Here is a 21,799-nt window from a genome sequence, read left to right as displayed (position 1 = left end):
TTTTGTATTTTTAGTAGAGACGGGGTTTCACCATGGTTGTCAGGCTGGTCTTGAACTCCTGACCTCATGATCTGCCCACCTCGGCCTTCTGAAGTGCTGGGATTACAGGTGTGAGCCACTGCAGCTGGCCTGAAGCTGAACTGTTATCCCTGTCAACATCCCTAACTCCAGTAGCCTCCCAAGACACATTCACCTTAGCAATATGAAAAGTCAGTCCAGGCAGGGTGGCTCACATCTGTAATCTCAACACTTTGGGAGGCCAAGGCAGGAGGATTGCTTGAGCCCAGGAGTTTGAGACCAGTTGAGACCCTCATCTCTATCAAAAATTAAAAATTAGCTGGGTGTGGTGGTGTGTGCCTATAGTCCCTGCTACTCAGGAGGCTGAGGCCAGAGGATTAAGCCCAAGAAGTCGAGGTTGCAATGAGCTGTGATTGCAGCACTGCACCCAGTCTGGTGACAGAGTGAGACCCTGTGGAAAGGAAAGAAAGAAAAGAAAAGAAAACAAAAAGAGAGAATGGGAGGAGGGAAGGAGGGGAGGAAGGAAAAGAAGGGAAGGAAGGAAAGGAAATGAAAGAAAGACATGGAAGGAAGGGAGGGAGGGAAGGAAAGAAGAAAAAGAAGAAAAAGAAAGAAAGAAGGAAAGAAAGAGGGAGGGAGGAAGGAAAGGAAAGAAAGAAAGGAGAAAGAAAGAAAGAAAGAAAGTCAGATACAATGCTTCTTAATCTTTAGTCTAAAGAAGAGTAAATGGGTTCAAAGTGAAAGCCTAGGGGTCCTGTTAAAACTTAAATGGGGCCAGCGTGGTGGCTCACACCTGTAATCCCAGCACTTTGGGAGGCCAAGGTGGGCAGATCACTTGAGGTCAGAAGTTCAAGATCAGCCTGACCAACATGGAGAAACCCTGTCTCTACTGAAAATACAAAATTAGCCAGGTGTGGTGGCGGGCATCTGTAATCCCAGCTACTCAGGAGGCTGAGGCAGGAGCACCACTTGAACCCAGGAGGTGAAGGTTGTGGTGAACCAAGATCATACCACTGCACTCCAGCCTGGGCAACAAGAGTGAAACCCCATCTCAAAAAAAATAAAATAATAAAATTTAAATGGGCATGTTCTAGCACAAAATTTGTGATACTTCATTTGCTAGTTGTTTGCTTACTTTCTAGTTCTCAGCTGTGTTTCAGAGAGCTGAGATTGCCAAAGAGATTATCTAGAATCCCAACATTGCAAAGCTAGAAGATGATATGATCCAATCTAAACCCCGTGTCAGTTGACCTCCAAAGAGAATAACCATCCCATGGTAACACAGAGTTAGCAGGAAAACCAAGACTAGAGCTGAGCTCTCCTGAGCCTGCTTCTCTGTCCAGACAGAATGTAAGCACACAGCATGTGTTTTTATGCCTGTGGCTTCTAAGAGTGAGAAGCTGGGATTTCTCTTCTCTGCAGCTGTATAGAACGCCCACCTGGCTTGAAAATATATTTCCAGTTTTTAGATGGCTCCACATCATAGAGAACTGACCTCAGATCTACCTTCACAAGATGGGATGTTGGCTGCTGTGGCCACTCTGGGGCGGAGGCATCATATTACACCCCGCTTTTAGGACTGCAGATCCCAGGGCTTTGGACAAAAATATTCCAGGTTTTTCTCCCAGGCCAAGAGCTCAGAGCTTCATTTGAGAAACAGTTGGTTTGCCTCCTCTTAGAAAACCTTTTTTTCAGCATGGGAGATTAATAATAATAAGCATTTGTTGATCATTTAGAATGTGTCAGGCACTATGCTCCGTATTTACAAGGATTGTCACATTTACTTCTCGCAACAACCCTGCGAGGTCAGTCTTGCACTGTCTCCATTTTCCAGAGCTGAAAACTGGCAGTTGGTGGAATTCAGTACATTTCCAAGGTCACAAAGCTACTGTGGCTGTGTTCTCGGCCACCATGCCACACTGCTGCGGAGCTGCCCACCCTATGCTATAGCTTATGTCCTTGAAATGCCAGCTGGTCTGTGGGCCTCCAATCTGAGCCACCCTGGGCTGTCGCTCTACGTGAAGGCTTTTGCTTTAAGTCGGGGCATTAACTACTCTAGGTAGGCTGATGCCCATTCTTGACCATTTCCCTGATTTTGTTTTGTTTTTGTTTCTCCCAAGACAGAGTCTTGCTCTGTCGCCAGGCTGGAGTGCAGTGGCATGATCTCAGCTCACTGCAACCTCCGCCTCCCAGGTTCAAATGATTCTCCTGCCTCAGCCTCCCAAGTAGCTGGGACTACAGGCATGTACCACCACGCCCAGCTAATTTTTGTATTTTTAGTAGAGACAGGGTTTCACCATATTGGCCAGGATGGCCTCTATCTCTTGACCTCATGATCACCCCGCCTCAGCCTCCCAAAGTGCTGGGATTACAGGCATGAGCCACCACACCCAGCCCATTTGCCCTGTTAAACCACGTTGTCAGAGGGAGATAGGGAGAAGGACGTTAGCTCACTTGTCAGAATAGATGCCAGGCTGGGGGTCGTGGTGGCTCACGCTTATAATCCCAGCACTTTGGGAGGCTGAGGTGAGAGAATCACTTGAGCCTAGGAGTTTGAGATTAGCCTGGGCAATATGGCAAAACCCCATCTCTACACACAAAAAAATTTAAAAATTAGCTGAGCATGGTAGTGTGCACCTGTAGTCTCAGCTACTTGAGAGGCTGAGATGGGAGGATTATCTGAGCCCAGGAGGTAGAGACTGCAGTGAGCCATGATTGCACCATGCACTCCAGCCTGGGTGACACAGTGAGACCCTGTCTCAAAAAAGAATAAGCAGATGCCAGGAAGAATTCCATGCACTTCCCCTTCTACATACCTGCGTTCTTCCTCACTTGTGTCTCTTCCAGGATTTAGCAAGATAACTGGAGTGACGGTACAGGTTGTCGGTGTTTTCACGACAATCCTCCTTATTCCTGTTGTCCTCTGCAATTGCTAACGGTGGCCCCTTTCACACTGAAAAGCATCCCAATTTGGATGACAAATTCTCTGGTCCTCCTAGAGATAACAGCCCTGTATTTCAGTCCTTCCTAGCTGAATATTTGGGGAAAATTCTTCATCTTCTGAGGTTCAACAGATCTTGAGGGCTTTTCAGCACTCTTGAGGATTGGCTGAAAAAGCTCTCTGAGCTCTCAAATGTTCCACAGATACTGTTGTTATTGTGATTCATCTGTGAGGTCTCCTGAGCAGGGAGATCCTCTCCACCTCTCTGCCAGCCCCAGGGGGAAGGTGGACGGGCAGCTGAGAGCAGGTGGCGTGTGCTGGATCACTCCCCACATATCCACAGAAGCTTTCTTGTCAACCATAAGCACTTGCAATAGTGAAACTAGACACCTGCCCCTCTCCTCCTGGGCCATTCCCAGCAGGTCTCTCACTGTCTTCCTGCAGGACCTGGAGGAGGTGCTCAAGAGTGAACTGAGTGGAAACTTCGAGAAGACAGCCTTGGCCCTTCTGGACCGTCCCAGCGAGTATGCTGCCCGGCAGCTGCAGAAGGCTATGAAAGGTCTGGGCACAGATGAGTCTGTGCTCATTGAGGTCCTGTGCACAAGGGCCAATAAGGTCAGTCCCAGCTGAGCCCTCAAGGGAGCATCACACACCCAGTAGAGATGGATGCAGCCCCCAGAAGGGACCCTACTTCCCAGCGTTCTATCCATGGAGTGAGCAGGTGTCTGGGCAGAAATGTGTGTGCTTGGTCCATGTGGGAGGACATCTCTTCCAGTCCTCCAGAGGTCAGTCTTGGGGTTGCTGCCCCTTGACAGAATAGATCTTTCCAGAAGAGCTGTGTTCAGTGAGCTTCTGCTTTTCTAAACTGATGCTCTTATATGCCGGAGGCACAATTCTACTTTCCCCTACCCAGCCTGACTTTGTGGCTCTTCCGGCATGAAAAATCAACAAGCAGCCCAAGCATGTCCGTGTCGCTGCCTGGGCCACGGCTGTCACCTGGCACCTAGCATAGGGTACAAAAGAGACTATGATGAGGAAGAGAGGTGAGTGGCGCTGGGGGATGCCAGTGAACACCCCAGTGGCTGCCAGTACTACCCTGAAAGGTTGTGTCCTTCTGTCGTCAGACAAAGGCATGTCCCTCGAGCACATGCCACCCTTTCAGGGGCTGAAGAGAGCATCTGTTGATGCCCCAGTGGAGGCCTATTTGTCTCTGGCTCCAGAAGCCAGGAGAACCAAGGGATTCATCAAGAGTCAAGAAGGTCCACGAATATTTCATAGGAGAGACCCCTCCTTCTTCAGCTCCCACACATGACAGCGGAATGGGGCAGCCCAGCAAGGAAAATGCCAGAAAAGCCCAATATTCTTGAGGCCTCTCAGCAGGAAGTAGAAGTAGAGGTTGGAGCAGACAGAAGGCTAAATGGAAACAGCGCCCTGACGCAAAAATGGCTGGAGAAGGCCTGGGCACTGGGCCCCGCTCACGCTGCTCAGCTGCTTTTCCCAAAGAGCCGCTGGGGTCCAGGCTACAGCTGCAAACCTTTTCCAGAGCATCCCTGACTTCTTTTCTCCCCACAAGATTAAAAAAAATCCTCCATTTCAAGGAGTCTCAGGTTGGGATGGTGCTTTGGAGGAGGGTTAACACAGGACCCCCGGGGTGTGAGTTGAGGTCAAGTGGCACCAACTTTCCCCACTCAGCATCCACCCTCCCCAAAAGCACCAAGGTCCCAGCAGGGAGGCAGCCAATGCCAGAGTGGTCAGCACCCGCCTTTGTGTAAAGGTTAATTTCAATAATATTTTTCAGGCCAGGTGCAGTGGCTCACACCTGTAATCTCAACACTTTGGGAGGCCGAGGCAGGCAGATCACTTGAGGTCAGGCAGAGTTTGAGACCAGCCTGGCCACCATGATGAAACCTCATCTCTACTAAATATACAAAAATTAGCCAGGTGTGGTGGCGTGCACCTGAAATCCCAGATACTTGGGAGGCTGAAGCAGGAGAATCACTTGAACCCGGGAGGCAGAGGTTGCAATGAGCCAAGGTCGCACCACTACCCTCCAGCCTGGGCAACAAAGACTCCATCTCAAAAAATAGATCCATGTATATTTTTCTTATTTGACCATCACTTTTTCTCCCTCATCCAAGTTCTTTAAAGTCCTGACTTCAACCAATCAGTAAGGCCTCTCTTTCAATCAAATAGATCTGATGGGATAAGAAGAAAAACCCTCAGAGAGCAGGTGCCAGGTTCAGGCAGATCCTGGTCGTGGGTTGGAAGGAGAGAGGGGAGGGAGCTGCACAGGCACAAGTGATCGGCCTCTCAGGGACCTGGCCTGTCCGCTCCTCCACCCAGGAGCACAGCAGCAAAGCTCTGTCCCCCACCCCTTGCATTTTAACCAGCTTGGGGGGACAGGGGGTGGGGGGCAGCAGGAAGCCTGCTCTTACATGCTGCTGATTCAATTGCAAACTGAGGCAGTTTCTGAGGTTCGCCCCTCGGCACCAGAAATTGAAATATAAAGCGGTTCCTCTCAGAACACACCCTCAAGAGAAACTAGCACTCCTGCACACAGCCAGTTGGTGACTGAATGAAGCCTTGTTTGAAGGAGAGAAAACTTGGAAACGACCTAAGCATCCATCCATGGGAGGTTGGCTAAGCAAACCGTAGCTTATTGTAGTATGGAACACTTCGTGTCCCTTTGAAAAACTCTAGGTGACTATCCATGTCCAAGCACAGCTAGATCTCCAGGATGTTATTATTGAGAGAAAAAATAAGTCAAAGAATGATAGGTACAGTATTCCACCTGCTAAACACTCGACACCTATACAATTCTGTTTTCAATAGCAAATATATATGCATACAAATGCAAAAAAAAAAAAATCTGTGTATCTTTCTGATACACACCGAACTTCTAACATGGGTTAACTGGATGGGGATGAGAGAGGGAGACCAGGTGAGGAGGTGGTGAAAGAAGGTGTTAGTTAGCCTAGCTGTAAACGTTTCACTTTTAACAAAGGAGAATGTATGCATGTGTTACTTGTGTGTTTGAGATATTTGCAGAGAGAGAGAGACCCTTCACATCCCCAGAGACTCACTCCAGGCCTGCGCCCGGGACCCGTAGGAGTGATGGTCTTAAGAGGAAGTCATGAAGGCACCCTGTGTCCAGACAGTCTCCCGCCTCTTCTCTCTGTACGTCTTGGTGTCTCTTATTGATTAATCCCTCCGGAGTATTGATTTTTTTTAAATTACCTTCCCTAGGAAATCATCGCCATAAAAGAGGCCTACCAAAGGCGTAAGTGACCTTTCATCCTGGCTTTGGATAAAGTATGTTTCTTTCAAAATACCTCTGGGACACTAAATCGTCTGCTTTCTTCCCTCCTTTTTTACTTTCTTCAAAGTATTTGACAGGAGCCTCGAATCAGATGTCAAAGGTGATACAAGTGGAAACCTAAAAAAAATCCTGGTGTCCCTGCTACAGGTAAGAGTAAAGAGATATCACCTATTTTATCATCTTAGGAAAGAATCCTTAGCAACGTGGCACCATGATGAAAAGGGTAACGTAGATAAACGTTTCTTTCTTTTATTAAAAATGTTATCTAAGGATCGTCAACCCATGCTCCCTCCGCCCAGCTCTGGTGAAATTATATCCAATTGGGATTTCTTCCATAAAAACAATCTGCCTAATCGTTTGCAGTTTACAATTCCTTTTTGTAAACAAATCAGCTCATTAAGCATCACTTTCTCCTTTTGCCTAGGAGGAAATGTTGGCCATGAGAGGGTGGGTAACCTGCCCTGGTTCATGCAGCCAGTAAGACACAGCCCAAAGCAAGAACCCCAAGCAGGGCCGCTCCCACAACACAACTCTGTAGTTACTCCCAGGATTCACTGGAGCCTAGGCCTGTAAGAACTACTGCAAGAAACTCAGACAGGAAATCAGGGCTTTCAGAATTGGCCCTGCTGGGACACACACCCCCCACCAGGACCTCCAGACAGATACATTTGTATTCTCATGGACACACACATCTTTATGAGCTCTGTGCGTTTTCTCTGTTTTGTTTCTCCCAGTGGGATAGATGGACAGCAGAGAACAGAAGAGGCTTCCACTGTAGCAGGAAAGCTGTTTAAGTTTTCTCTTGCTGCATAACCAACTGCCACAAACTTAGCACCTCAAAACGACATAGATCTATCATCTCACAGTTTCCATGGGTCAGGAGTCAAAGTAATATCTTGGAGATCCAGCCGTGTAATATCTTGGTTTCACTGAGTCGTTTGGTCAGGGTCTCAACAGGCTGAAATCAAGGTGTTGGCCAGGGCTGCCATCTCATCTGAGGCTTGGAGTCTTCCTCCAGGCTCATTACTTGTAGGCAGAATTCATTTTCTTATGGCTGTGTTCCTGATGTCCCCATTTTCTTGCTGTTGACCAGAAGCTACTATCATGTCCTAGAGACCGCTGGCAGCTTCCTGCCACATGGTCCCCCAAGGCAGAGCACCACACGGCTGTTTGGTTTCTTCCACTCCAGCAGCAGCTCGTTTCTGACTTCTTCCATCTCTGACCTTTTAAGAAGAGCTCACTCTATTGGGTCAGGCTGACCAAGGATAATCTCCCTTTTGATAAACTCGACTGATTTGAGATCTGAATTATATCTGCAAAAGTCCCCTTTGCCATCAAACATAACACAATCACAGCAGTGACATCTCCTCACCTTCATAGCTCTCATCCACACTCAAGGGAAGGGGATTGTGCAAGAATGTGGGCCATTGGGTCATCTTAGAATTCTGCCCACCACAGAGGGCTCAAGTTAGACTTCCATGACCAACTCTCAAGGTTCTTTAGCACTGGGATCTTGAGTGGAGAAATCTGATGTTTTGAAACGAAGACGACTTGCTTTCCAATGGACTCACTCTAGGGAACTCAGCAATCCCACTCAGTCTGCTCAGAGGTCAGTGGGGTTTGTGGGTGACTCTGGTTTCTCCAAAATAAAACGCAAAAAAACAAGTGTCGCCACAGAAGCTACTCTGTTTATCCGTTGAGCCCAAAAGATGGCAGCAAAGAGCAGGTGTCGCCTCCTTGCCAGGCTGAACTGAGCTGAGCTGAGCTGAGAAAGAACTCACCTCTTTCTCCAGGACTTTGTCTTTCTGTTTTCTGTGGTCAAGCAGGAATGCAAGTTAATAACAATGTGTCGATTTTTCTAGGCTAATCGCGATGAAGGCGATGACGTGGACAAAGATCTAGCTGGCCAGGACGCCAAAGATCTGTACGATGTATGTGCGCAGACATGCCAGTCTCTGAAAATTCTTTTCTTAAATTTATTAGCATTATTTTCAACAAATGTTTATTTCATTCAAAGAGGAGTTACTGGGGAAATAAGTATTACCTTTAAGAAACAAAGATACGCTTAGATCTTTATAGAACACATATAGAGTCTCCATGAATCTAAATGAATGGTTCCTATTCTTATACTCCGGGGTTGACCACATCAGATCCGTTTTGGAGCAAAGAATGGTATAAACAATATAAATAAGTATGCGAAATATATTTGTGGGTTAGAAGCTGAAAGTGCTTAGTCCATTTGACTTCTATTCAGTGCATGGTTTATAATTTCCTGTAAGTGAGGCCTGGTCACAGCACTGTATAATCAGTCTTTTCACAAAAGCCTTTTTCAAAATGTTTGTAATTTGACCCTTGAGGCAGGGGAAGGCCGCTGGGGCACAGATGAGCTTGCCTTCAATGAAGTCCTGGCCAAGAGGAGCTACAAGCAGTTACGAGCCACCTTTCAAGCATATCAGATTGTAAGTAATAAAGTATTGGGGCAGAAGAGTTCACTCTGAAAGTGTCTTATTTCCCAAAGAAGCCAAGATCTGCAATAAAGAATGGGGGATCCTTTACAACAGTGGATCTCAATTGGGGGCAATTTTCCTACCCTGGGAATATTTGATAATGTCTAGAATGATTTGCAGTTGTCACAGCTGGGGGTGGTGGCCCTGGCATCTAGTGAACAGAGGCCCGGGATGCTGCTGAACAGCCTACAGTGCACAGGACAAAGAATCCCCAAAGAATCGTCTAGACCCAGATGCAGTACCCAGGCTGGAAACTGGCTTCACAACAGAGGCCAGGGGAGCAAGTGTCCTATCCAGGGGCAAAGCTCTAGAGTCCAAGAGCCCAGGTGCAAATCCTGGGTCTGCCACTGGCAAGTGACCAAATCTCTCCATCCTCTTTTGTAAAACAGGGACCATGAACATCATCTTCACACCCTCAGAGTGATTTTAAGGTTAAATAAGATGAAGACTCAGAACAAGCCAGGAGTGGTGGCTCATGCCTGTAATCCCAGCACTCTGGGAGGCCAAGGAGGGGGGGATCACGAGGTCAGGAGTTCAAGACCAGCCTGGCCAAGCTGGTGAAACCCCGTTTCTACTAAAAATACAAAAGTTAACCAGCTGTGGTGGCGGGCATCTGTAATCCCAGCTACTCGGGAGGCTGAGGCAGATAATTGTTTAAACTTGGGAAGCGGAGGTTGTAGTGAGCTGAGATGGTACCACTGCAATCCAGACTGGGCAACAGAGCAAGACTCCATCTTAAAAAAAAAAAGACTCAGAACAGTAGTTTGCATGTGGCAAGCATACAAATATTTGCTGTTATTACTCCAGTTTACAGTTGGCTAACGGTGCCTACCTTTGTCAACACAGATATGATGTATCTCAAAGACAGGCTCCTGAAAAGATGCACATAAATTATTTTTTAATCCAAGGATAAATTTCAGCCCACAAGGTGAGTTAGTTATTTCCAGGCACTTAGCAGTAAGTCCTTCCCTGAAAAGCAGTCTTTAATTGCAAAAAGCCTGGACTGAAATATCAGATTTTTTTTTTTTTTGGCATCCTATTTTATATGTGTAGTGCTTTTACCTATTCAAAGAACTTCTGTGTCATGTGTCTCATTCAATTTCACAACAACATCATAACTACAACGTAGGCTAAACAGCTATTGTGACCCACAACTGCTGGACAAGGAAAGTCTGTTGAGTGAGGAACCATCTGTAACTTATCAGGACCACACAGTAAGTCGGTAGCAGAGAGTGGATGAGAACTCCAAGAATCCCCAGCCTGAGCTCCTACCTCAGCTGAAGCTGGCCGCTCCTCGCTCCAAGTTGCATCTCCTACGTGTTGCCAGCAGATAAAAAGACAAAAAAGCTCTGAAATTTTATCATGACTGTATATGAGCCTTTAGGGCCCACTGCTTTCAAATCGTGCCCAGAGTCATGATCAAAGACAGCTGACCTGCACTCCCCTGGTCTCTTGTTCCTGGAGCTGTGTAGCCTCTGAGCTGGAGGACTTCTCTATGACTGAGATCCTCTTTCCACACTGTGGAGACCACAGATGAAGTTTCTGGGTATATGCATGTGTGCGTGTATGAACTGACTACCTGAAAGTACACTCTCCAGGCTAATATCTCCAAGTTGATCCTGAAACAGCATCAGCATCACTTCAAAATTTGTTTAAAATGAGAATTCTCAGTCCTCATCAGACCTGTTGAATCAGATTCCATGGGGCTGGGGTCTTACCATCTGTGTTAGAGCAGGTGTTCCAGGTGATTCTTATGTATATTACAATTTAAGAAGTCCGCTTTAGGCTATAGCTGTATGGTTCTTGTGCAAGTTATTGAGGGTTCTGTGCCTCAGTTACCCAAACTGTAAAATAGGGATAATAGTACCTACTTCATAGGGTTAATAAGGATTAAATGAATTAACAGAAATAAGCACTTAGTACCTGGCAGGCAACAGGCATTCAATAAACATTAGCAATTGTCAGGAGACTCCCTGGGTGAACAAACAATGCCGTAAATCAGAGCAAAAGCTTAAATGTACAATAAGGTAATCTGTGGATTTCATGATTCATTACATGAAACCAGCTCTAAAATGCTATCTATTCATCCATTTCAAAAGCCTTGCTCAAGCGTCATTCGTCTTGGTATTTATTGCTGATGTTTTTAGAGTTCAAAGTCTGCTCTTAGACCCTGGTTCTATAAGTTTTCTGATGGCTTCTGACCAAAAGCACAGAGATGCTAGTCTGAGATCAGCATCTGGAGTTTCTTATGTGGCCTGAGTGGTCCTGGCTTAGGGTTGAATTTTAATTTTTGGCACAAAAACTCAGGGTTTTGCCATTTATTTTGCTCTAAGCCTGAGTCTTAACTTCTGACACTCCCAGCAATCCCAGGCCAAGCAACGGACTTTCCCAAACTGCTGCATCATGCAAGATTATTACAGTCCCCAGTGTTACCAAATATGAAAGACTCATACAGTTATAAAGCCAAAGTCAAGTCCCCGAACAGGGCTCAGTATAAACGGTAGGTACGCACACTTGTAGCCCACTTTGCTGCCTCCCCACCACGTGCCTCGCCCCTTGCTCCTCCCCTGTATGTGTTCCTCAGCCCATGTCAGAGCCTTCAGCCTCTAACTGCTATAGTCAAAGCCAGAGTGCATAGGACTCTTGTCAACGTGCCGTCCATCTGGGGCAACCAATTTTAAGAGAAAGAAATGTCTCTCCTGCTCTTCTAATAACCTCCCGACAGGCATTGCTACCTGTCTAAATAGAGTCATAGAGACTTGTTTGGAATCTACCCTTATAATGTGTTTTTCTACTGAGATCAGAAAACCTGCTGCTATACAAAGAGCCCCTAAGAATCATGTTCCAGAAACTAAAGTGAGAAGTATGCAAAGTACAGTCCTAAGAGCTTGGGCCAGACTATTGTTTCAGATTGTGTCCCACAGAGATGCCTCAGCAGCTACCAGGAGTGGGGTGGTGCAGGAAGCAGACAGACAAGTACTTTCTTGTTGTAGTATATGAATAGCGCCTCCTGGAGTTGTGCAAGGAAAAAAACCTGTGAGGGCAAAAACATGCTATTGATGCCAAAGGCTAGGGAAAGGAGCCCACCTCCTGCCTCCCACCACAGCTGTGCTTTCTGCTTTCATTTGTTCTCATTTGTAGGCTGAGATTCTACAGAAAATTTAAAATCCCTGTTCTAGCCTGGTATTAACAATAGAAATGGAAAATGGTTTAATGTGAGGATTTTTTTAAAGTAAACAAGACCTGTGTGAACAAAATGTTCTCTTGAAGTATGATCTCAGTCTACAGAACAAGAACCTTGTTTCTGGGAAAGGGATACCCGTCCCTTCCAAAATAATGACTCCCACATCAAACCCAAGAAAGACTGGGGGCAGCTAAGGAAGGGACAGTTCCCCCACTCTTCTAATCTGGTTTCTATTGCCACACACCAAGGCCTCCAGATATGCAAACAATGACTAGGAGATCGAGCAGCAGGGCTTCATTCAATCTGGACACAGGTCCTCCCCCCACATATATTGCACTTACATCACAAAGAACATTTTGTTTACCTGTGTTTTCAAAATAAACCACATAAACTCCACTGGTGCATACTCAAAGACCCCAATTATTTATAGAATCAATTGTGTCATATGCTCAAAAGATATTTTCTAAGAAAGAACTTTCAGTATTTCTGGTGCTTAATTGCATTTTCCCAAACCCAGCAAAGCATTCTCCTTTCTCTTTATGTGCCTGCCCTGAGCTTGGCCCGGGCAGTATTTGTATTAAGGATAGTCACAATTTACTCTGAGCTTCAGCTTCTGTAAATATTTAGAAAGAAACCTAATGTGTAATGCTGTGTAGAACGATATGTGAGCCAGTGGTGAATGTAGCATCATTTGGAATTACCCCAGAGTGAAGACAAGTGGCATTTTGATGTGGTCAGCAACCCCCCCGGCTTCCAGCCCTTGCAGACCCATCCTACCAGGAACTTTAGATCAAGTTGTTATCATGAACTTCATCATCCCTACTTATTTCACCCAAACTGGGACTAAGTCCCTGGTTCCGAGGCAAGGGAGAGGATGGAGGTGCAGGTCAGATGATCATAACCACAGCTTCCAGGGAAATTGAAACTGGAAAGGGTGAAGAAGACATTGGAACTAAACTACACATCAGTGTAAAGAATGTCTATGATTATAGTATATTAATTGTTTCTCCATTCTCAGATTTTACAGATGAGGAAATTGAGGTTGAGGGAGTGGCAATGACTAGACTCAAGTCCATTAGGAATCATATCTAGACTGACTCCTCAGCAATGAGAGCCCCCTCTCGAATGGGTGGCAAACACCCCAATCCTACAAGGCAAGAGTTGGGATAGGAGTTCCCTGAAGCCACAGGACTAAATCTGGAAACATATAGTGCTTTTTATAGAGGAACAACCCCAAGAGTGCCAAGGTCAAAGGCAAACCTGGAATAACAGCTGATTTTGGTTTTCTCTGCAGCTCATTGGCAAAGACATAGAAGAAGCCATTGAAGAAGAAACATCAGGAGATTTGCAGAAGGCCTATTTGACTCTTGGTAAAGTAAAGTTAGGAGAGTTCTTGTCTGAGGTTGGGCTGCCTGGAACCAGGTGCAGACAGAGGTTTGTGTGTAGGAAGATTTGAGGGAATAGCTTTTGGGTGTCAACACATCTAAGCAGCACTGACCAAGAGGGAGAGTGACTGTGACGTAGTTGCAACAGGGGCTTTGCTGGTCCCACAGGAAGCTCTGAAGCTGGGATGTCCAAAGTGGAGCAAGGGGCCCAGGCTTTTGCATCCCACATCAACGAGTCATGGGACACTGGCTGTACCAGGGGAACATGTGAAACTATGGGCAAGCCAGCTTCTCCCTTGGAGGGAGATTCCTGGGGAGGGACTCAGCTGTGAATGACTGCCTCAATCCTGAATAGGGCATCTGAGTGGCACACCACAACATCCATTGCAGTCCTGCTGTATTAGTCCGTTTTCATGCTGCAGATAAAGACATACCCAAGATGGGGTAATTTATAAAGAAAAAGAGGTTTAATGGACTCACAGTTCCATGTGACTGGGAAGACTTCACAATCGTGGCAGAAGACAGAAGGCACGTCTTACATGATGGCAGACAAGTCAGAATAAGACCCAAGCGAAAGGGGAAACCCCTTATAAAATAATCAGATCTCGTGAGACTTATTCACTACCACGAGAACAGTGTGAGGCAAAACCACCCCCATGATTGAATTATCTCCCACTGGGTCCCTCCCACAACATGTGAGAATTGTGGGAGCTACAATTTGAGATGAGATTTGGGTGGGGACGCAGCCACATTATATCACCCACTAAGACCATGGGTCCCTGAGGGCACCTGTCAACAACCTGGGACCATTATCCAGTTTCAGGCAGCCCGATGGCTCATAGGTTTCCTTTTCCACTGGGTTCCTTTCAGTGTTTTCAAAGAATGAATTCTGTTTGGAAAGAGATGGGATGGAGATCAGATCTTGATTGTGCCAACCAAACCCCAGGACCTCCTCTCCAGGTGTTGCCCAAAGGCAGGAAATAGCAGAGAGATGGGCATGGAGCTATGTCTGGCAGGCTCCTTTTTTTCTTTCTGCAAGCCCTGGAATGAAGGCATTGTCCATTGTCCATGCTCCTGTGGTGAGGAATCCAGGGCACCATCCCAAATGGCAGAAGCAATGGAGAGACCTGTCCTCAGAAGAGGAAGGATCGAATAAGCAGCCCTGGAAGTTAAAAAATGTGCTCCAGTTGCCAAACTCTTCTGTTTGGTTTCTTTGGGGGGTTTTTTGAACAATGTCAGCAATTGATTTTTTTTAATCCATCCTCATTTTGCCTTCAATAAGCAAGACCTCTGCTGTGATATCCCGAGGCCTAAAAATCCCTGGTGTTGCTCATGACCCACACTGGGTATATATAGGAGCCCTGGTTCGAGCAACTGTACTTAGGGCCTTAACCCATTTATGCCAATTTTTTGAACTGCAGACGTGTGAAAAATTAGACCCTAGCAATGACCTTGAGCAGCAGGATATAAATAACCCCCACATGCTTATCATTCCAATAATGGAACACTAGGCATAATTAAGAAGCATCTCGGGTAGATAATAGGATCTACTCATGGCCTGGTTCTAGGCTCTACGTCCTTGCTATGCTGTATTTGCAGTGCGGAGAATCGGGAAAACACCAGAGTACAGTCAGGAGATAGTATTACAACTATTCAATGATCTAACATTTACCCAACACCTGCCTGGGCCCAGAGTTTGCGCTGGGTGTGGGGATAAGAGGTAAATAAGACCAGTTCTTGCTCTTCAAGGAGCTTAAAGCTTATGGTGAATTGTAATCTGGTGGGTACAAAAAATCAACAAATTAGGCTAAAGTTAAAGATAAAAAACAAAGGGCAAAATGGGTACAGATGAAGGAAAAGCCAAGTCCCTGCGTTTGGGGACCACACACTCTCAGAGTGGGCTGTACTCCAGTGCTAGTGAAAGCCAAAGTGATTAGAAACGACCTTGAGAATAAGCCACACAACAGAATACGGCTTCATGACTACTTTTAGACACTTCCCACTCCTCTCCCAGCTAACTTATAGCTATGCCAGTTTATGACTAACATCTAGGAGCAGGGGGCTGAGGCCAAATGACTCCCACCACATGCAGCGTCTGGAGCAGCATTTCTCTAAGTGAGGTCCAGAGACCCCCTGCCTCAGAATCACCTGTTACAATGCAGGTTCCTGGGCCCCACTCCAGGTTCCCTTTGAGAATCTCCAGGAAGGGAGCCCAGGAAGCCACATTTTTTTTTTTTAAGAGAGAGTCTCGCTCTGACACCAGGTTGGAGTGCAGTGACACGATCTCGGCTCACCATAACCTCCGCCTCCTGGATTCAAGCCATTCTCCTGCCTCAGCCTCCCGAGTAGCTGGGACTATAGGCACGCACCACCACGCCCAGCTAATTTTTTGTATTTTTAGTACAGATAGGGTTTCACCGTGTTTGCCAGGATGGTCCCAATCTCCCAACCTCGTGATCCACCCACGTCCACCTCCCAAAGTGCTGGGGTTACAGGTGTGAGCCACAAAGCCACACTTCTACAAGCTGTCCAAATGACTGTGTTATACTCATAGCAAGTTCAGGAACTTCCTCTGAAGGCAAAGGGGAGCAAGATATGGAGCACAGGGCTGGCTGCCCTTCCTGCCACTCACTGTGAAGAGGGTTTTTTTTGCTTTTGTTTCTGTTTTTCAAGTCACAGTTTCACTCTGTCACCCAGGCTGCAGTGCAATGGTGCAATCTTGGCTTACTGCAACCTCTGCCTCCCGGGTTCAAGTGATTCTCATGCCTCAGCCTCCCGAGTAGCTGGGATTACCATGCTTGGCTAATTTTTGTGTTATTAGAGACACGGTTTCACCATGTTGGCCAGGCTGGTCTTGAACTCCTGACCTCAAGTGATCCACCTGCCTTGGCCTCCCAAAGTGCTGGGATTACAGGTGTGAGCCACCGTGCCCAGAAGGTGTTTGATTCCACATCTTCTCTGGCTATCCCTGCCCAGCCTCTTGAGGGATTCCCGCTGCTGCTAACAATAGAGGTTGTTCCCATGCATAGATTCCAGACAGGAGAAATGTTGAGACTTTTCTTCCCAAAATATCAGGTAGAAAAAATTTTAAAGAAGAAGAACCCTGTGCAGGAGCAGAACACAGTGACTTTAGGCAGACAGTGATCCCCGCATTCAGCCGTCCTGCATGGAAGAGGATTTTCAGGAAAACTTTGTGGCGCTCACTAGCTCGGATTGTCTGCGGACCACAGTGAGTCTCAATATGCCACTCCCCAAAGTAGCATACAAGCTCCCCCGAACCACCAATCCAGCAGCTTTTGGGTTGTCCTCAGGAGAAAGAGGCCAGACATCTTTTCTTTTCCAGCGCAGTTTTCTTTTCCATTGTAACAATGGCAGCTGCCACATGGCCTGGAGCAGGAGACTGGCCCCCAACCTAGACTCTGCTTCCCTCACCTGTCCTCTCCCCTGCTCATAAGCGTCAATCACACAGGCGGTCCCCTAGACGACAGCAGCCCCATTATGGGACATAATCAGGTTGCACACTCCACATTTATGCTGAAATAATCACTTACTGTTAATCACTAACATCATCGAGTGTTCTAGAGAAATGTTAACAGCCTAAAGAGCAAATCTTTTTTTCTCTAACCTGTTAGTCAAGATGGATCCATATGAGCCTGGGAGCAGGGGAAGGAATGATTTATTCCCAGCAGGAGAGAGGCACCCGATCATCTGCTTGATGAATACAGACCATGCTTCATTAAGCTGTGGATAGATCAAAGCTGGAAGGCAAGGGGAGGCCAGGAAGGAGCAAATAGCAGCATCATAGGAAAGTGATCTTTAAAAAGGATCAAACATTTCATCAAGTCCACATCCCGGACTGCAAACCAAAAGATCGTGGGGAGCCTGGAAAAGGTTCAGAGATGAGGCTCACAAAAAAACCCAGCGAGGAAAAACAAAGGATGGGGAGGCTGCTGAGCAGGAGAGCAGGCGGCTGTCCAGCTGGACACACGGTCAAGATGATGTTTTATTCCAGACGGTTGCTGGCCAATCTGTTTCCCTTCAGAACCCCACAACAGCACCAGAGATTTCACTTAGATAGGGAAAGTTATTTCTGCTGGGAAATAACGAGAATCATGGATGTGGCTGGGAAGGCCCAAGGATGCCACAGCTCTCCTCTGGAGGGTCTTCAGGGGACAAGGGAGGAGCTCTGCTTGAAGATTCCAGGTGCTCTGACTAGTGAATCTTCCGAATCTCATTTCACAACAGCGTCAAATCAGTGCCTTTCAAATCTGCCTCATCATTCAGTCAGCTTGAAGGGGAGCCAGGTGACATTCGGCAGGGAGGGTCCCCATGTCATTCCACAAAGCTTGAAAGCCTCACATTCTCTTTTCCTTTATCCCGTTTAGTGAGATGTGCCCGGGACTGCGAGGGCTATTTTGCTGAACGTCTATACAAGTCGATGAAGGGTGTGGGGACGGATGAGGAGACATTGATTCGTATAATTGTGACCAGGGCCGAGGTAAGACACACTCCCACTCCAAAGAGGCTGCTGCAAATTCTGTTTTTTCCACCGCTGATGTCATCAACAAATAGTTTCTATTAAGGGCCTATTTACAGAAAAAGTAAAACAGAGACGGCCCTTGCTTTCCCAGAATTTGTAGAAGACGTTGTGCTCCACTTCAATCTGTTTCTTTTTATAAAAATACAGTAATGATCGTTGCTTCTTTTTTCCCCTCTGTGGCTCCGGAGAGCTCGTGGAGGGTAGCAGAGGCGACGCTGTAGAGCATTTCTGTGGCGCTGCAGCTACACACGGCTCCATGTTAAGGAAGACAAAACAAAGACACTTGAAAGAGGTCAGCCAGCAGCAGGGACAATAAGAGAATGATTTCCAAGTTCCTGAGCTAGGCCTTTTCTTAACGGCCACACTGCAGAAGCAAACACATCAGCATAAGGCAATGGTTCTCTGTTTTTAAAAACTTGCTCCTCTCTGGAGCCTTTTTAGACACATGTGTTTCCTCATTACGATCCCTTCCGCCCAAGAAATTTTAACGCCAGAGATAAGACTATAAATCTGTTTATATACCATGTGGATATCAGTGCTTTATACATAAAAATATTAAGGGTTTTTTCACCCCCTAAGAACCAATTTGCGTTCGCTCTTGGAGAATGTATGTGTATGAGAAAGAGAAAGGAGAGGAGGAGCCAACAGCTTGGGAGCAGCCATCAGGATCACAGCTGGCCGGGTACGGTGGCTCATGCCTGTAATCCCAGCACTTTGAGAGGCCAAGGTGGGTGGATCACCTGAGGTCAGGAGTTCAAGACCAGCCTGGCCAACATGGTAAAACCCCGTTGCTACTAAAATTACAAAACTTAGCTTGGCATGATGGCACTCATCTGTAGCCCCAGCTACTCAAGAGGTTGAGGCATGAGAATTGCTTGAACCCAGAAGGCAGAGGTTGCAGTGAGCCGAGACGGCGCCACTGCACTCCAGTCTGGGTAACAGAGCAAGACTTGCTCTCAAAAAAAAAAAAAAAAAAAAAAAAAAGTCACTTTGGGATATGGGGCCACAGACAGAGGAGGTACAAAATAAAGGGAAGCGGCATTTCATCGGCAGCAGGAGAAGTCTTAAGGAATGAAGTGGAAGTAAGCACTTGAAAACCACAGACATCTTCCCTCAAAAAAAAAAAAAAGTTAAATGAAGGAGGAGGTGAAGGGGTGGGGAGACCAATGCAAATTCTCATCTATGGCTTCTTAACAAATAATACTTAACATCTGACACTGTTTTTAAATATAACTTTGCAACAAGACGGTTCTTGCGTTTTCACTTCTATTCCTGGAATTTCTCCTTCCTCCCTTCTCCTCCTCCACTACTTGTCTTTTTCTATTGAAGGCCACGTCTCTCTCTCCACCCCCTTCCCCTTTGCTGGTCTCTCTGCTCTGCTCCTGCCATGCCTCTGCCTCTCTCTCCCATTGCTGCAAACCCCTCTCCCTCCCTTTGTCTCCAAATCTTCTGCCTTGTCTGTCCCTCTGTCTCTTAGCAACTCGACCTCCAGCCAAAGTCACTGAGAGATGAGAGATTTTGAAGGTCTCAAAGAGGGCAGGTTGAACATAATGAAGATCCAGGATTCCAAAAGACTCCCAGAGAGATTGCATCCATCTGAATGGCTTATGAGGGTTCCATGATCACTCCGACCACAGAGTGTTTTATTCCAAGAACCTCTGTCTCAGCTCAGAATTAACCACACAACCTAGGCCATCTTAACATGTGGGCAGTTCCCTCAGAAGGCTTCAGGTCCAGCCAGATAGAGTAGTTTGGCCAGATTTCCTAATCTCCTAAAGTCACATGGCACTAGAACAGAGACCTGGTGTGCCCCATCCCCACCCACCCTCCACCTTCCTGCCCCTCCCCCAGCACGAGACAAGGAGCCAAGCAGTGGGGCAGGGGGACACACAGGCTGGGGGAGAGACAGACACCACCTGCCTCCTGCAGTCTCTGCCGCCCGCTCAGCATCCACTGCAAACCCTCCCTCACTCCCCCACGTTCTCCTGTCCTGATCATTCCTCTCACTCTCAGCTCAGCCCTGTAACTGAAGCAGAAGAAGAAAGAATCAGATCCCTGAGCCACACTTTTTGGGTCTGGAGTAGAAGGTAGGGTCTAAGCAGAAAAGAAGAAAAGAAAAGAAAAGGAAAAAAAAAGAGAGAAGAGTAGAGAAAAGAAAAGTCAAGAAGACTCCTGTTTAAAAAGAGTTCTCTGCTTCTTTTATGAGTCCCATTATGTTCTACCTGGAATTACATCTGTTCTGGTACAAGCCTCATCTCCTTTGCTAGGCTCTAAGAGTCTTTTGGCGGAGCAATCTTTGAATATATTTCTCTCCCAAGTCCTATCATCACTTCTAGCACCTAGGTTTTTCAAGCTTTGGATGAACTAGATTCAAAATAAATCCTGCAAGTTGATAGTGATTTGAATTGTGTTGACTGGCACTAATATCCTTGCTAATGAGGGTATGAGGGGAAAACCGTTTAATTGCTTAATTTCACATCTCTGTGTTGACAGTTTTCTTACTTTATACCAGGGGTCAAGTCAGGCACACTGCCAGGTTGGTACAGTCCTGCTAGCTTGGGGCGATTCATTTTCAAATAACTGTTGAAACTCAAAAGAAAAATAATATTTTGTAATATATAAAAACCGTGTGAAATTCAAGACTTTTAGTGGAACACACACACATGGGGACACCTCTGCAACCTTTGGGGAATTGACCTCTGCATTCCCTTCCCTGGTCACAAAATGGAAATAATTATAGCACTATCTCAAGTGGCTGTTTTAAGGCATGAATGAGCAAATGAGTATAACGTGTGTAGAACGATGCCCACTGTTTGTGAACACACCATAAACGTTCTTGTCCCCATTGCTGTTATTTTTCCTACAGGTGGACCTTCAGGGGATCAAAGCAAAGTTCCAAGAGAAGTATCAGAAGTCTCTCTCTGACATGGTTCGCTCGGACACCTCCGGGGACTTCCAGAAACTGCTGGTAGCCCTCTTGCACTGAGCCAAGCCAGGGTAACAGGAACACAGGGTGGAACCACCTTTGTCAAGAGCACATTCCAAATCAAACTTACAAATGACACTCCTGCACGAAAAACCCTCAAGAGTCCTGGATTACTTATTTGGCAGCCTAAGCAGCGCAGCCAGGCCAAGTTGTTTAAGTTAAGGGCAGCAATGTCAAGATGCGTGGACAGGGTACCTTGAACACTAGCTTAGCAAGCATCTGGGCTGCCTCTTCACTTTCCTTTAGCATGGTAACTGATGCTTTCTAAACACAAATGAAATCAGCAGTTGATGAAAAAATGATGCATTTGTAATGGCACATTTAGAAGAATATGCATCACACAAGGGTGTGTATGCTCTGGGTTAAGATTGAATGACTGAGGAACAGGAAAGACAAAATTAAACAATTTATTAATTTTCCTACTGTGTGTTGTATTCAATTTCAAAGCCTCATTGTTAATTAAAGTTGTGGCGTATGCCCCTATTAGCTGCTTTTCCAAAGATTATCTTGATTAGTTTGGGCTCTTGTCTTGGAAACATATGACTTGTGAAATTCAAACATATACTTTTTAGTGGTCACTAATCAAGGCTAGTCATAAGGAAACAATTCACTTGCTTTTGTAAAATGTAACTAGGGGTAAAATTTCCTAATCTGCTACCTGGTTTAATTGGGTTTTCTTCTCTGGACATTTGACCCACTTGAGCCTTCCATCTAATCTTCAAATACAATTAGGCTGAGCAAAGTGCCAACAGGATCAAGGACAATGGTCTACCTCTGAAGTGAATTGGCTTCACACCAAGAGATTCTGTGTTCCAAGACTTTAGTCTCATAGCCACGTGTTGCTAGACATAGAGGGATCTATCCAGAGAACCTGGACACCTTGGCTCAATAACCATAGTTATCATTTATTGGCTGATGA

General features: G+C 46.2%; 1 protein-coding gene across 3 annotated transcripts in view; it reads left to right on the top strand.

Annotated features, from left to right (window-relative positions):
• The window catches only part of ANXA13 (annexin A13), a 57,613-nt gene extending 36,314 nt beyond the window's left edge, over positions 1-21,299 (top strand). For all 3 annotated transcript variants that reach the window (XM_012451603.2, XM_012451602.2, XM_064384565.1), the window contains 8 exons: positions 3,404-3,574; positions 6,206-6,239; positions 6,346-6,425; positions 8,141-8,209; positions 8,636-8,737; positions 13,264-13,339; positions 17,740-17,852; positions 20,761-21,299. In XM_012451603.2, the coding sequence (XP_012307026.2) occupies positions 3,404-3,574; positions 6,206-6,239; positions 6,346-6,425; positions 8,141-8,209; positions 8,636-8,737; positions 13,264-13,339; positions 17,740-17,852; positions 20,761-20,880 (765 nt within the window). In that variant the 3' untranslated portion in view covers positions 20,881-21,299. The remainder of the gene's footprint in view (positions 1-3,403; positions 3,575-6,205; positions 6,240-6,345; positions 6,426-8,140; positions 8,210-8,635; positions 8,738-13,263; positions 13,340-17,739; positions 17,853-20,760) is intronic.
• The last annotated feature ends 500 nt before the right edge of the window (positions 21,300-21,799 follow it).

This window comes from Aotus nancymaae, unplaced genomic scaffold (assembly GCF_030222135.1).
Source record: "Aotus nancymaae isolate 86718 unplaced genomic scaffold, 86718_ANA_hifiasm-v0.15.2.pri h1tg000036l, whole genome shotgun sequence".
NCBI lineage: Eukaryota > Metazoa > Chordata > Mammalia > Primates > Aotidae > Aotus > Aotus nancymaae.
Note: the sequence above shows the minus strand (reverse complement) of the source record. Positions and strands in the feature narration are given on the sequence as shown.